The 16,880-nt window shown below is 35.6% G+C and overlaps 1 protein-coding gene across 2 annotated transcripts in view; it reads right to left on the reverse strand.

Annotated features, from left to right (window-relative positions):
• Positions 1–16,880, reverse strand: part of BBS9 (Bardet-Biedl syndrome 9) — a 314,570-nt gene that overhangs the window by 120,042 nt on the left and 177,648 nt on the right. For both annotated transcript variants that reach the window (XM_049817185.1, XM_049817186.1), the window contains one exon: positions 9,146–9,256. In XM_049817185.1, coding sequence (XP_049673142.1) covers positions 9,146–9,256 — 111 coding nt within the window. The remainder of the gene's footprint in view (positions 1–9,145; positions 9,257–16,880) is intronic.

Consider the following 16,880-nt stretch of genomic DNA (forward strand, 5'->3'; position numbering starts at 1 on the left):
GAAGCCAGGAATAATACACTAATCCAAACAACATATGAAATTCAAAGCTATCCATGTTCTGAACAAAATGATGATTTCACAGTTAAACAAAAAACTAGGTACAAAAATTTATGTAGAAGAATTGGAGAGCCAGTAAAGCAAGTGGTGGGAAAACAGATGTCTTGAGAAACAAGCTTTACTGAGTATTCACTGAAAAGATTTTGCCACAGTTAAAGAAAACAATAGCCAGCAGCTCCTATCTACCAGAAACAAAGTCCTGGGCATATCTGCAGTGTGCATTTTAGATGGCAACACTTGATATGATGGAGAAAATAACTGATGTGTGGAAGGAAAAGCAACACAAGAAATCTTACTAACACTAGCAAGGAAAACAGCATTAACCTTCACCATCACAGAGGAAAAGTAAGCAGCAGCAAATAACAGAGAAGTCAGACTAGTTTCTGTCCTGCCCATCTTTACTGGCAGAGGATGAGCGAGTGAATGAATCCTAGTGACAGACAATCACCTTCTCTTAAGCACAGTTACACAAGACAACTGCCAAGGAAATATGAAAAACAACGTTTAGTCACATAAAAAGCTTTTAAATTTCTCTTTCTTTTGATTCCTTCCACTGTGCTATAGTTCCCCTTTCTTGCATACAGGACCTATTCAGAATTCCTAACAATGTGTTTAGCTTTGATTTTCATTTTATTCCATATGTAGCATGTCCCTTCTTCTCAACCTATCTTTTATGTGCTCCTTATCTTCTATTATGCATCAGCAGTTCTCATATTCAGGACTTGATAAAAATAAGGAAAGGCTTTTTCATAGATTTCAAAAAGCTCTGGATATGGCCATGAGTATGTTGCTATGCCTTGTATCACTTTTTACTGCTCCCCTAACTGCAAAAATAGCAACCATTTGCTAGTAATTTTAAGAGTGCCTTTGAATTCTCAAATCATAAAAGCGCTTTAAACAAACGATTTTTTCCATTCAAGCCACCAAATTTGAAGGAAAAGGTTCAGACTCTCTATAGCATGATTTGTTCATTTCACACCTTTTTTCTGTGATCTCATAGCAATTTCCAAGACAACCCATGAAGCAGAGTGTAAGGTACCCCTCAGTTCTTTGTTTCATTGACAGTCATGAAACAAACTGGAATTAGTCAAAGACTTTTTTAACCTTTGAAAGGAAATATTTTGTAAAACACTACCACAACCATTGGCATGGGGCAAACACAGAGAGACTGATCTCTTTACCCACTCTGGTGGATAATACACATTATAATATACACATCATAATATACTTGAATCTGCAAATATTAGAACATAAATACGGCTTCATATACTCTCATGTGTTGTATTACATTTCACAGGAGATGTATATACAAGCTCCTGCTAAAAAAGAAACTGCACTTCATTTGGTATTGACTTAATGAAGGAATTCTCACGTTAATCTCTTAAGCTGTACTGCTCTTTAGAAAAACAGACTCTGTGGAAAAGAAAACCTTCATAAATCTCTTCAGCTCTCTCCAGAAAAATAGGCTTTTTGTAGCCCAGTGATTTTCTTTGCACCTTTTCTTGTGGAAACAATTAGCTTAGCAATGTTAAAGTATCAGGTGAGACCAGCTGCAGGCTCCTGGTATCTTTCCTATTATATATCAATGCCCATACAGAAAGAAACAAGGATCTTACTCTCATAGTACTACAATACATCAGTGGGAATTACATAAGTGAGCTACTAATAAGGTTAGGTCTTGAAGGAGCTTTCACTTACCTGAGGCCATCACAGGTTTCAGCATTTTTGCCTGATTTGTTTCTCATTCAAGATTCTTTGTTAGCTCAAGGACAAAATATTGTGTTGGAACTCCCTTGTCAAAATGCCTGAAACTGAACTCAAACTGTCAGAAGCACATTTACCCCCTCAGATGAGCCCCATTAATTGGTTCTTCAATGATTGTCAAAAAATAAGTCTGAAGTCAGACTTGTTATTCTTACTTTTGTCACAAGCGTAGTAACCAAACTTGAGAGAAGTTCAGGTTCAAAACTGTGGCCATGGACAGCTGAAAAGTCTGCATTGCCAACAATACTGATTCGTTCAACTGATTGTTTTGAAAGCTCATTATGGGCATGAAATCCTATTCCAGACAGCATGTACATTTTTCCAAAATGATCTTTAGCTTAATTTATACATTTCCCTTTTATTTAATCTCATGTACAATACAGTTAGTACTAGGATTGATTTCTGTCCTATTATACTGTCTAACCCCAAAAATTTAATTGCTTGGCTACATTGATTGAAAATACTTCTGCTGTAATTGGCAAGAACATCAGTATCCAAATGATTACCAGTGCAGCAAATGATGATAATTACAATAACAGTAGTAAGACCACCTGTATCCTACTTGTGTATGTTGAAAATTTAGTGCAGTTATTAGTCCAACACATAAATAGTAGATGTCTGATCTACAGCAAATAAAAATCTTTAATAGAGCTGTTTTAGAGTTTTTACAGCATATTTAAACACCCTTCAAAATAAATTCAAGGATATGTCTCTGCTCATTTCTGTAGGTAAAAGATAATATTAAGAACAGTACAGTACAAAAATAAAAAGACTCAGTGGATAGCTGGCAACAATTTATATCCAAAAGCTCTTTACCATCTAACTGTACAAAGCCAAGTGTTTAAGAATACTCCTTTCTAAAATCAAATAAATGAAACACTATCGCAAAACTTCATCTTATATTACATCACTTTGTGATTAGCTACTTTATAGATGGCAGTTTCACACAGTTGTGTATTCATGTAAATTATGAATTATAAGATAAATTAGACACATAGCTAAATTTAAACGTGTCACTAGACTCTTTGAAGTAAAATAGTTGCAAACTTGTTTACTAACAAGAGTTGTTTACACAAGGTTGTGTAACTAAACATCTTAATGGGCTGGAATCATGTGATAGTTCCTAAAATTGTCTAGGCATAATGAGGACAGCAATCTTTGATTAGACAGGTAAAGTTGAAAGATCCTCTTAAATGGCACCCACAACATCTACATGAACATTGTAATGCAATGCTGTACATAAAGTAACAAATAAAATTAATAAAAGACACTAAGTAAAAATCGTAGGAAAAGATGTGCAGCTGTGCAATGTCTGGGTGCAACTTTGGAGGGTGTTTTGAAAATTTGGCTCAGAATGTCTTGTTTTATTGGAGTTCATAGCTCAACCTCACAGTCATTTATGTATAGCTGCCTGTGTATTTAGTCAAAAGTAATAAGCCAGATGCTTCAAATTAAAGACAGTTAAAAAATTCTATTTGAATACATAAATATAAATGCTGAGACAGTTTTTGGTCTTAGCTGCTATGAGTATTAAACTATGAAAGTTTATTTACTTTACTAAATATAATCATACAAGATGAGAACTTTGAAATTTAATCTTTGAGTCATCTAAATATTTGTATGACAGTAAAATACAAAGAATTTAACTAAAAACAGTGGCAGCACAGTAGTGAGTGCAAATGACAAATCTTTGGTCTCATTTGGTCTCATGAATAGCTTCTCAGAAATGTTTGTATTTAAACAATAAATGTAAATACTGGGCCATGTTCTCTGTTGCTCTCTCAAAAAGAGACAATGATTATTCTGAATTATCGTGGCAAAGTAAGGCAAGTATTTCCCTTAAATATTTAAGACTTTTTTCGTTTAGATAGATCGTTTACAGGATAGACTTGCAGGATCTTTGATGAAAAATTCTGCCAGGAAAATCAAGTCTTACAAGTTGTGAAAATTTCAGCAGCTGCATGACATAACACTTGACAAATCTGATGCCCAGTGTTGCAAAATCTTGAACGACTAAGCAAACTACAAGGTAATTGGCACCATTGTTAAAAAAAAAATAAAAATTTAAAAAAATAATAAAAAAAACCAAACCAAACCCTAACAACAAAGATACATTTTTCAGCCCTATCAGTCTTTGATTCATAGTAACTTTTCATCTAGTTTTCCATCAGCTTATTGGAGTTACTCATGATTTACCAGCATAAAACTCTTTACTCATAAAAAAGCAACCAGATCCTCTCTGTCTAAATCATTCAGTAGGAATATTGGTTAGAAAAATACATCTTAGGAAACTCTCTTTCATAGTAAGTAGTATGCAGCAATAGTATATGAGGAATCCAGAAAACTTACTTTAAGGGCTACATCCTGATAAATACATACGTCGTTATTTCATCCTGAAGCTCATCACCAACACAGTTTAATTGTTCAGAGAAAAGTAATTTTAAGGTTGTTCATCATATCACTTACAGATGTCTCTAAAAAGCCAGGAAGATCTTCCTTATTTGCTACAAAACACATTTTCAACTCATTTCATCAGAAATATTTAAGTACAAGGGAGAACTGGAGAAGAAGAGTTCTGCAAATCTCCATTAACTGTTACCTTCTGGAACATATGAAAAGTTCTCCTTGAAATCAAACCATTCACTCAAGCAGACTGCAACTCCAGTAAGAAATTCATAGTTTGTAAAGAAGAAAATGGAAGACAGCAGGAACAACATAACAAAGAGAAAGGAAGTGCACAGGACCTACATGAAAGAGTCTACAACCACTGCATTTGTACTTGTGATTGGAGCAGATCTGCACTGGTATTGTAGCTGTGAGCTCATGGAAGAAGTAATGATGTAACAGCAGAGACTTGAAAGTGGACTCAACTTCAAATTATACTCAAACTCTCCATCAGGCTTTTGCAGCCCACGATGAAATCTGTGCTGCTCTGTCCTCACTCTTAACAAAAACACCAAGATTAAAGCTAGCAGGGATAGATTTATCATGCTAACATCACTCTTTCAAATGCAACGTGCGCAGATTCAGTGCCTTGAGGTGGTAAGCAGGAAGAATTATTTTCCATTCACTGAGATAGAGAATGTTCAAGGGAGTACTTTTGTACCACTCAAAGCAACAGTTGTTGGCAAGAAGCTACTCCTGCAACTGCAATAATATCATTAACTTCCACATATCATGAACCTGATCCCATTCTTTACTATGGAATCACAACATACTTGGATTAGAAAAAAAATAAATAAGAAAAAAATCAGTTTGAACTATTTCAGCAATAAAAAGAGAACATCATGCAACCATTCACTCCCCTTCCAAAGAGACTCTGTGATTGGGTCAGAACCATTCATTCTCTCCTTGCACAGACTTGCAGCATGACTACTAGATGTCATTTTCTGCTGTTCTAAGTAACTATTCCAAATAAAGCCAAAAGCCATATTGACATGCTTAGCAACTGCCTGGAAAGTCTCAATATAGTATTTTGTATGAGAAAACTTGCAAGTCTGTGGCAGGATGCTACCCTACAGCACACTTCCTCATAGCACAGCACAATCTTCCAGGTCTTAGTCCCCCATTTCCCTCATAGTTCTTTGCATAGCTCATACGACATATTTAAGGCAATGACCTCTTTCCTAATTCTACGTCTACTCATGAAATTCAAAAGTTTTTTAAAAATTCTCAGCATGTCCAAAGAGCATACTAGCATACGATGCAGTGACTGGCAGCTATCTCCATACACTACATACAACATCTCACCAACAAGAGATTAGCAAGCTCAGATATTTATTAGCAGAAAGAGTTTCATGTAAATTAACTGTTGAGTATTTATTTTCAGTTTTGGTAAATTCTACAGCCAGGGTTTAATGCCATACTATCACAGGTAGATTACTAGCAATACTGGAGTTAGCTAGCTCAAGACTAACTAAACATCATCTGTGCAAGTAGAAATCACAGCAGTAATAATGTAGACATACAGAGGTAACAGTGTGGCACAGAATTCAGGTCTCCTCTTGCTCTTGAGGCTTCCTCCTTTGCTCATCATTTCTCTATGTTCCAACCTTCTTGATAGCACTTCTCTTCAGCAGATTTATACACACAAGCAATTTAACTATAAGCAAGGGTGTCCAAGTACAGGACACCTCTGAGAGAATTTGTTTCTTCCTTTCTCAGTGAGGAACTCCCACTGCCTCCTGCTGAGACCTTTGCAATTCAGGTCTTACACTTCTTTTCAGTAGATAAGGCACTTTATTCTGTTTTGTTTTTCTACCTCTACACTCGTACTTTCAAGAACTGCTTGAGTTTTGTCCTAATCCAGCACACTATATCAGTGGGAGAAATCAGACCCTTTGTTCCGGTATAGAAATACATATGTTCCCACTAAGGCAAGTTCATTACTCCTTTTTTTTTTCTTTTCTTTTTTTTTTTTTTTTTTTTTGCATTACATTGTGTATAACTATTAATAGAATTCAACCTGTACAAAATCCCGTTGCTAAGATTTGGTCTGGCAGCAGATGTTGCAAGTATGTAACTATACTTCTCGCTCAGTTTCAATGCATGGTAGTCCACCGCATTCAGCTGAAGTTCTCCTGTAACCTACAGAATCCTTTGGAATATTCTAACTTGATCAGCTCATTTTATTCCTTTGATTTCCATCTTCCTCTGTGAATGCAGTCTGCTACTAGAGATGTTTCTCTTTAGGTTTCTTTCCTACACAGGGATATCAGCCATTGTGCCCATGTTCATACTAAACTACAGCTGAAGAAACCCTGATTTTCTCTTCAGTTTTGAGCTATTTGGTGTTGTAACCTCAATCTACTTTTATCTATTTAAACCTCTATCATTAAACAGTGAGGATTTTTTGGTAAAGAACATTAAGAAGCTTAGGCATGGCATATCAGTTCAGCTGATACAGCCCAGTGAAAAATACTAGCTAAGCGCAGAAATGACTCTAAAGCCAGTATAATTTTGTATTGCCATTAAACTATCTGTATAGCTAGAGATATGAATAAGAAAAGCCATCTATGGGAAGAAAACAAAACCTCTCAACTTATAATCAAAATCTATCTTGAACTGCCTCAGGAAATTAAGGAAGATACATCAAGAAATGGAATTTTTACTCTGTTTTGTCCCTTTTTTCTCTTATTGACTGGACACAGTTCAATTAAATGCAAACTCATAAAACAAGGTACATAAGACACAACAAATATTCTTTGAGGGCTCACTGTAATCACCATGGTCTTGCTGCAGTCTCTGGTGCCTGAGCAAGAACTCAGGCCAAAAATATCATGTACAGAAAAACATTTAAATGCTATGATTTCATGCCTAGTGTTACCTTATGGTTTAAGTAGCTCCCTTGGCTCTTACACTTGTAGCAATTGGAATTTCCAGACAGCTCAGTGGCAGATAATCTACACGCTCTCTATATCGCAGCACTAACTGGCAGATGGCAGTCAATTCTTACCATAAATTAAATAAATTCACTGGTATAACACATGGCTGTAAACCTAAAGACTTTTTTAAAGCTTTCAAAGTTTTCATTCTGTCTGTTATAGTTACAAAGCAACAACAGCCAGCTATGTGATGTAAGTCTCAATGTTTATCATGGGCTAAGACTTACAGAAGGATACGCAGGTCCCCATGCTGCTGTTTCTGGATCTCACAAATATACTTCTACACTTTTCCTCTCATGCTAGTCTTTTCAGCAATCAGGTTATTTAAACATAGCAGAACACTATCTACTGAAGAACAAATATGTGCTTGATCAGAAGACTGGAGCATCAGACAAAGAAGAGGTATTGCCTGCCATATGTTCTTGATTTATTGGTCTAGTTGCCTGAAGTTAGAATTTTATCAGGATTGTACCCTACATCAGAGAGATGATATACTTTTCCATTACCAGAAGGTTACTTAATATATACAGATGACAAAGGTTAAACTATACATACGTCAACTTTGACATTCAAGAAGAAAAGAAAACCTCTCAACTTATAATCAAAATCCATCTTGAACTCTCTCAGGAAATGAAGGAAGATATATCAGGAAAAAGAATTTTTACTCTACTTTGTCCCTTTTTTCTCTTATTGACTGGACATAGTTAAATTAAATGCAAACTCATAAAATAAGGTACATAAGACACAACAAATATTCTTTGAGGGCTCATTCCCTTCTTATGAGCTGAAGTCTGTGAGGACAGTAAGTAATTAGCACTCTAGAAAAGTCAGAGCTCTAGGCTCTAGTGGATTTTTCAGGTCATTTTTGTGAGCAGATACTAATTTCAGAGTTTCAAGTTACACTATGGCATTATTATATATTGCTGCATTAGATGTCCTTCTTCCCTGCCCGCTATTAAAAATTTGCTCATGTCAATTCTGCTATTGTAATTAACTATATATTCCAACTCCCTGCCTGGCTGTGCAACAGTTAGCTGGGCAAACAAGCAGCTGAACGCATTTTAAACACACAATTAACCGTTTTTTGCAGATATATAAGGATTTTCTGTCTATTTCTATTGTTGCTTGCAGCCTCTAAGCTGCTGCTCTTAACTTCAACACCCATCTCTATAATGAACACATTTGATTTACAAACAACATTCAAGTACATTTTAAAATAAATGCTACAGGGAAAAAAAACAAAACAAAAAACAAACAATGAGGGGGGAAAGAGGAATGAAGGCACAACTTAGTAAACAAAATGGGAAATAGCTGCAGTCAAAGCCTGAGAGCTTACCAAGCACTTTATTAAACTGCAATGCACTACTTTACAGTGCTGCTTTTAAAATATGTTAACACTGTATCACAGTTCCCGGCAGCATGAAGACTTTCCAGAAAATGTGTCATCACTGTATGCAGCATATTTTATAGCCAGTATAATTTCATTTTATTATATACAATAATATTTTTCTGAAATTCTAGTAAGTCTCCCTACAAAAGATAAGTAATGACCATATTTTAATCAGCTGGCACAAAGTCTAACCACCACACTGCAGAAAAAAAAAGCCTTTATTACACCAAAATGTCCTCAGTTTCATTTTGCCTCTGTGGAACAGGTCATGAATAAAACCTGTGAGAATCTCATTCAAGTATTATGTAGCACAGAACCCTTTAACTGTGAAGTTATTTAATTCCAAGACTGATCTCTACAGTTTAACTATTCTTGATAGAAGAAGCTGAATAAATTCAGAATCCTACACATTGTACTATTATCGCAAGAAAAATTGAAAATTATGCTTAAAAAGCCCGAGATATATGTCGTTTGTTCCATATGTCCATAGCATTCTGAAAAGACAAGCTGTACACTTCTAAGTAAAACAACGTATTTTTCCTTTTCTTACCAGGCTTGGATTTCTGCTTTGCGATCTGCCCATGACTGGGAAATGTTGCTGTAGAGCCCTGTATAACCGTTCTTTCCTCTAAATCAGACTCTGTGATTGTAGTACAGCCACCTAGTTGAAAATAGAAGAACCTTAATGTGGTGTTTATGTAACAAAACAAATTTACCAGTGCATAATTAAGGAAAAGAGGTGATAAATTAGCTGACAGGAACATAAAAAACTGAAACAGTCTTTACTTTCACTTGCCAGAAATGTTTGTTAAAGAAAACTATTACCATTGTTTAGAAGGCTGATTATGCCTTAATGACTTCTCTCTACTACTAATGCTGGTTTGAAAAAAGTTTGAATGTATTAAGAGCACAGAATATGTAAAACTGGTTCCACATAGAAGATAAAATAATGTGATTTGTGTTAAAGATCAGATTATTGGGAGCTAGGTTTGTAATAAAAGTAATTAAGTGTGAATGAAATAACTTTACAAAGTCAACAAATCTTATGAAGATTGTTAGCTTGCCACAGAGAATAACATACAACGATATTTTTTGGATGGGCTGTTAAGTACAGCATTTTTATTACTTAGTGCTAGAGATGGAAACACAGGGACACCTTCACTGTCCAATAACACACTGCACTGGCAATGCCTTACTCATGAGTGATCTTAGGATGCATGGCATAATAGATTCTTTGTATTTTGCAATATTGCTTTCTGAGTATTTCATTAGAGAACACAATGACTTAAAGCCTTTCTTCAAACATGTTTAAAGGCCTATGTTAAAATATGAAGAGAGGGACAATCTAGTAGTAGTATCACCTGAAGACAGTTGCAGTAGCTTGCAGTGGAATAGGCTGACGCAAATTAATTTCAAAACAGCTGCGATCAGGACTTCGGAGGATATGTCACTGTTCCACAGCAAAAACACGGCCTTACAATAACTGCATTGCCAACAATAAGTACACAGCTGAGTAGTATCTCTTTCTCAGAGCCCTCCAAGGATCACCACAAGCAAGCAAACAAATCCATGTACTTATTGTATTCTGAAAGCACATGCTTATAAACAGCGCATCAACTCCCAGTGGCGAGCATGGACTTTTCACCTTTATGTCAGAGTTGTTCTATTTTGAAAAGAAATGTTCTACTCCAGGCCTCATAACCAATATATCCAATTTGCAGCAACACAGGCTATTCTCTCCTTACAAACTACATAAGTAAAACTGTTGTTAAAAATAAGGAAGGTTGCATCACCAGGTAGGAGAACTGCAGTTTCCCCAGCAGTTTCAGAAGCACTGGCAAAGCAATGCACGATGTCCTGCACAATCGTACCCCGCTGTCTAGCTAGGGTAAAGCAATGCAGCTCCAGTGAACCCTGTGAAAAGACTCACTCCTACCAGCTCAAGAACTGATACAGCATCCTTTGCTTCCTAAGGAAGAGGAAAGACACAAGCTACTATATTCCAAATACACCCCGACAGAAAGTTGCAAGATACAGCATGGGGTTTATGTTTGATTTAGAGCAAGCAAGGTTTTTTCAGTTAGAAAGGAAGGTTAAGAGTGAACGTGTCAGCAACATGCAGGCTTATGACCCATGACAGCTTCTAATATTTAGGGTGCCTGCTATGAAATGGAAGGAAAAAATGGGAAATTAGAAAAATATCTTCATGTTAAAATACTGTAACACTGCGGCAATGTCTGACATTGCATTAAATATAAATGTAGCTACACCCTAAATGAAAATAAAGACCAGTAAACTAATACTTCTGTTCCCATTTGCAAATTGTGACTAAAATGTAAACTATGAGATTTGATGAAATGGAAACCACTGCTTTAAAAGTCAATTAAAATATTTTTCATTCTTATTCTTCAGATAAAATCTACCCTATTAAACAGTAATCTGTAAATACAGTACACAAAATTAAAGGCGTTTTGCACAAAAACAAGTATTAAGAATGGCATGATACGTTTTAAAAAGTTTTATAACATTTCTAACAGCATGAGTGAAAACTCGCCTAGTAAATTAGCATCTATTGAATTTCTACATGGCAACAAAAGAACTTTTACAATGTTCATTCTAAAACCTGAAACTCAGTAACTTACATAGCTTTGAGAATTGAAGGCTTTTGATGCCAAAATATTTCTTTAGTCATTAACGCTGATAGTAACTTAATAACAGTTGGAAAAGGTCTATTTGCCCTTAGGTACAACACACTACTTGCTGAAAGGAAACAAGACTTCCTGCTCTTGATTTTGATGCGAGACATTTCTTAAGTGTTACTTGTCATCTGATACTATCAGAAGTTATTAAAATTAAAAGCAAAATTCACTTCTTCCGTAACTTTATTTTCTTGACAGAGAATAGTGAGAACTGAAATGTTATGAACTGAAATAGACTGTTTTACATACAAAGAAAGTGTAAACAGAATACACACAGAAATAGTATCAGCATCAATACTAAGTGCAGTAATTATTCTTACTTCTGCAATGATACTAATAACTGTTCCCTATTAATTGTTTTTTAAATACCACTGTTTCATAAAAAGAGCACTGTTCTCACTGCGGCAGGATTTCACCAGGACTCTTGCACCAGTAATTATTTAAATGAATGACCAGACAAGAAATCGAGATAATAGTGATACTTTACTCTTCAGAGGCAATGAGGCTCACATGATCAAGGTCTTTGTGCCCCCACATTTCCATCTTACTCTTTTAATACCAGTATGACCTTCTAACTGAAGGAACTACTAGAATTTGCTGAACTATGTCCCTTAGCTTGTTCAGATGCCTAGGACTGGGTAGAATGACTGGACCCTCATCTACACATCAACCTGCATCAGCATAAGCAGTATCTGCTTCTTCCAGTGGAATCAATGGCAAATTCCATTTTCTTGCTCCAATAGGCACAGGTACCCATCCTCAAGATAATGATGGATACCCTTGACAACATGCCATGATTTCCCACAGGAAGAAAAGAGTGGAGACCACACTAAGACAACTGTCACACTAAAAGAACCAAAACGTTCAAAGTAAATTGTAAGCTTTTACTAGACTAAAAAAGAGACTGGATAAGGCACAAATATACACCACTGAATATAAGATTTAAACCACAGTAGACCAGAATTGTGCAATTCAAAAACATTTCACAACTCAGAAGGACAGCTATCTGAAAAAAAAGAACCTTTCCTGCTAGGACTCCAAACTTTTTAATTTCACACTGCAGGGGTCTACTGAGGGTATCTACTCTGACTTCTCTGGTCAGAAACTAACAGAATTTTTACTTGAAGTAAAAAATCTATGAATTCTTGTGTATCTGTATAAATTTCAAAAAGTATCCACTGAATGTCCATTTTAGCTAGCATTTAAAATTTTTATGCACCTGGAGTCCTAAAATAAATCAGAGCAGCAGAATAATTTGCATTCATTGGTAATTAAGTGAATAGTACAAATCAGAAAAGTGAAATATTTAGGGGAAAAGGAGGGAAAAGAGAGGCAGGAATAGTAGTACATAAATCTACACACTGGAAAGGATCCAAGTTGAGAAGTTCTCCAGATGTCAGTCTGTAAACAGTGCTTCACAAAATGAATTTCCCCATTAATTGTTGGCAGGAATAACTTCTAGAATATGTTATTACATTTGACCCACTCTTTCCCCCTTTTCTGTGTACCTAAATTCTTGTCTGACATCACAGATATTTTATCAGTCGTGATAAATCCAAGAAAGCAAGCTTTGGTCAGCAAAACCGTTTGACAGGGTACAACATGCATAAAACTACACTCAAGCTAATTGTGAACTTTGTTCACCAAAGGAAATGAGACTTCTCTTGTTTATTTTCACTACATCTGTTTTTGTAACACATTTGGTTCTTAAGTTGGAAAAAGGTATCCACACCCAAAGGAAACATAAACATGCAATACACGTTGAACAAAAATTAAGTACTGACAGTTTTCCTACAGGTTCCTATCACCATGGGTTTTACACGTTTTAGCATGGCTCTAAAAGTTGAAAAACAGGAAAACAAAAGTAGTATACATTTAAAAATGAAAAGGCACTTTGAGGGAAAGATTATTTGGGTTTCCTTTTTCTCTTCCACTGGCTCACAATCTAAACTATGCATAAAGTGTTTCCATTTTCCTCTGAAATTAACTCTTGCAACAGTCTACAGAAAGGAGGAGACTCCTGAGCAGTCTTTGGCAGCGAGTCACAATGTGAGCAGGAAGCTTTCTAAATAGCAGCTTTTGTCATCCACATGTATACCATTATACAATGGAGACAATCTAAACAGTAAAATTATTTCATAGAGATTCTAAGACTATATGCAAAACCATAATCAGTTGGGTTTTCTGTGCTGTCCATAATTTTTAGGGAAGTGTATACAACAAATGCAGTCTAAGGGATTAGAGATTATTCTCTCTAAAACAGTGTTAATCAATTACTTCTACTGATTCTGCTAGCTACATTTATTCAAGTCCTGTAAATTTTATTACGATCCGCCTGTCGGAAAGTACCTTGCCTGTTGAAGTAAACACTGTATGCAGGCTCTGTAGATAGGCAGTGGTATTACTTCTTTCTAGAAGGAAGACAAAAAAATAACATCTACAGAGGAAAACCATACATATTTGAGTGTAGGATGACGTCCAGAGAGCATTTATTCACATACCAGGTCTGGATTAGAGTCTGTCATTTCAATAGACACATTCCAGAAATTCAAGCCTATTTCTACTGCAGAGGGAAAAGGGAAAAGAGAAAAGGGAAAAGGGAAAAGGGAAAAGGGAAAGAAGGTTGTTGGGTTTTTTTCTAAATGGGTGTCTGATAATGAATACGGTTACAATTTGCAATAGAAAACAATCCAGGTTTAGCAGCAAAATGTAGTCACTAATTAATCAGTTATGGATTTCAGAACATAGCACTTAAGTCTAACAGTGTGGCTACAATTGTGCAGTCACAAAATTCCATTGTTTTGTGCCTGATTTGACATAACCAAATTCAATTAAATGATGGAAAATATTTCTGTATTACATTCCATTAGAATAATAAATTAATGAAAAATCATACCAACTGAACATGCAGTCCAAGGCTATTGAAGATCACCAAAACATATTTTCAATGGGAGTACACAGAGACATACCAGACTATTGTTCTGCTTTACCCTTGTTTTACCGAAATGTTTCTTAACAAAACTTCCAGTTCATAAATTCCATAGCTTTTCTTATAATAAGTTGCCACTATCTGCACTGAGAGCTATACAGAGATATTTTGCACCAATTGCATGGCTTCAGTTTGAGCTTGTAACATGTTCATATATTTTGAACATGCCTGAATTCATAAAAACTTGACTTAAGAAGTTCAGGGTACTTTGGTAGTATAACCTCTTTATGGGAGCAACTATGCTGTTTAAACTGTCAGATTGCCTTAGCCATTCTTCCAGGATGAGGTTCAGTGCCTGTGGTATGACAGTCATACAAATGGCATCGGGAAACACATTGCTAAGAACAGATCTAACAGCTGTTTTCATTAAAGAAGCATCATTGGACGTTCAGCCAAGTACACAATCAAAATCAACATTCAGTAGTACCCTTACTAACACAGAATGCAGTAACATTAAACTACATTACGTCATTCAATATCTAAAAAAAGTAATTTGTTACTCACTATGAACAAAGGATAAATGACAATTGTGCTTCAACCACATAAGTGTACTGTTCCATCCAACAACCTATTCACCTGATGAGCACGGACTAGCTGAATGTCTTGGTTTCAGCTGGGATAGAGTTAACTGTCTTCCTAGTAGCTGGTACAGTGCTATGTTTTGAGTTCAGTATGCAAAGAATGTTGATAACACTGATGTTTTCAGTTGTTGCTCAGTAGTGTTTAGACTAAAGTCAAGGATTTTTCAGCTTCTCATGCCCAGCCAGGGCACAAGAAGTTGGCACAGGACACAGCCAGGGCACCTGACCCAAACTGGCCAACAGGGTATACCATACCATGGGACGTCCCATTTAGTATAGGAACTGGGAAGTGGGGGCAGGGAATCGCCTCTCGGGGACTGGCGGGGTGTCGGTCAGCAGGTAGTGAGCAATTGCGCTGTGCATCACTTGTACATTCCAATCCTTTTATTATTACTGTTGTGATTTTATTGGCGTTATCATTATTAGTTTCTTCTTTTCTGTTCTATTAAACCGTTCTTATCTCAACCCACAAGTTTTACTTCTCCTCCTGATTTTCTCCCCCATCCCAGTGGGATGGGGGGGAGTGAATGTGAGCGGCTGCATGGTGTTTAGTTGCTGGCTGGGGTTAAACCATGACACTGTTATCTAATTATGAATTACTATTCTCTGTGTATCCAACAATATTTTCACAGCATTCAAAGTGAACATGAGACACCACAAAAAATAGGCTGACTACTTTAACCTGCTGTAGGAAGTAAACCATCAGTTCACAACGGAAAATGAAAAAACGTAAAGATTCTGGGACCAAGGTATATAATTGAAAATACTTCATTACAAAAATAGCAGTGATATTGTAAACACTTAAAAACCCTAGTTCTGGCAATTCTGGTTCCCAAAAGTATTTGGCAAGCAAACTTATTAAATTTACATTTCGAGAGACACTGGACTATAAAATATAAAATGCCAAATGCTGAAATTTAATACAAGTAATCAGACATTGCATTTTTAAGGGGGTAATGAACTAGCCTCTGTTCTGCTGTATCTCCAGATACTACTTGGAAATAAACAACTTAAGTGATGAAATAAACATGGATACCAGCATCCTCTTTTAATGTTATTGAAATAAACCCTATAAACATCGAGCTGGTGCCTTTCCAAGACAAAAAGTATAGAATTTCTTTGGGCACTAGGAGTCTAGGAAATCAAAGTATTCATAAGAGAGAAAGAGAATTCTCTTTTTTATAATGCAGAAGTTCCCTTCCACACTTGAAATGCAACCTTTGCCAAAAATACTTGCTTTTCATTAATTATATCAAAGATAGCATGTGATTTTCGTGTATTGTTAATTTCTACTTTCTCAATTGTACCCAAATATCAGATTTGTCCATAACATGTAAAACCTGACTAATATTGTATTTGTTTAGTCTAAAAAAAGTCACTTTTACTTAATGACCAACATGATTTCTATTAATTGTACTAGGAGCTAAGAACAAATCAAATGATAATAACCTATCTTTGCTCCAATACTGCAATTAGAAACATACATTACTTTTATTTACTTTAATCCCACTAGTATTTAATACTCCATTTACTATATACTCCACTGACCAAATAAATCCAAATATTATCTTGTGTTAGCTCAACCTTTTATGACATTAAAATCTCTGGGGTTGATTTTAGGAGGAATAAAAAAAAGGCAACTCTGGCTCCATTTAGTATCATAATGCCATTCAATTAATCTAGTTTATCTGGAGGAAATGAGTATGGAACTGTACATAATACTTCAAAATTATATCTTATCCTGCAGACAGAATTTTCTCTTTTGCTTAGAGGGACTTCCTATTCAGCAAATTTTACTCTACAAAATGCATAGAATTTCATTATTTCACTAATACCACACTTATATCTGTGTAAATTGTGCAATTTTACTAACATCAGTAGCGTTCAAATGTTATGAAAATGATACAACTGAAAGATAAAAGTGATGTTGCATTACTGGGGTTACTTTGGACCCCAAAATAAAGGAGAATTCATAGAAGCAAATATTTTGTATAGTATGTTCTGCAAATATTTTCA

This window comes from Accipiter gentilis, chromosome 14 (genome assembly GCF_929443795.1).
Source record: "Accipiter gentilis chromosome 14, bAccGen1.1, whole genome shotgun sequence".
Lineage (NCBI taxonomy): Eukaryota > Metazoa > Chordata > Aves > Accipitriformes > Accipitridae > Astur > Astur gentilis.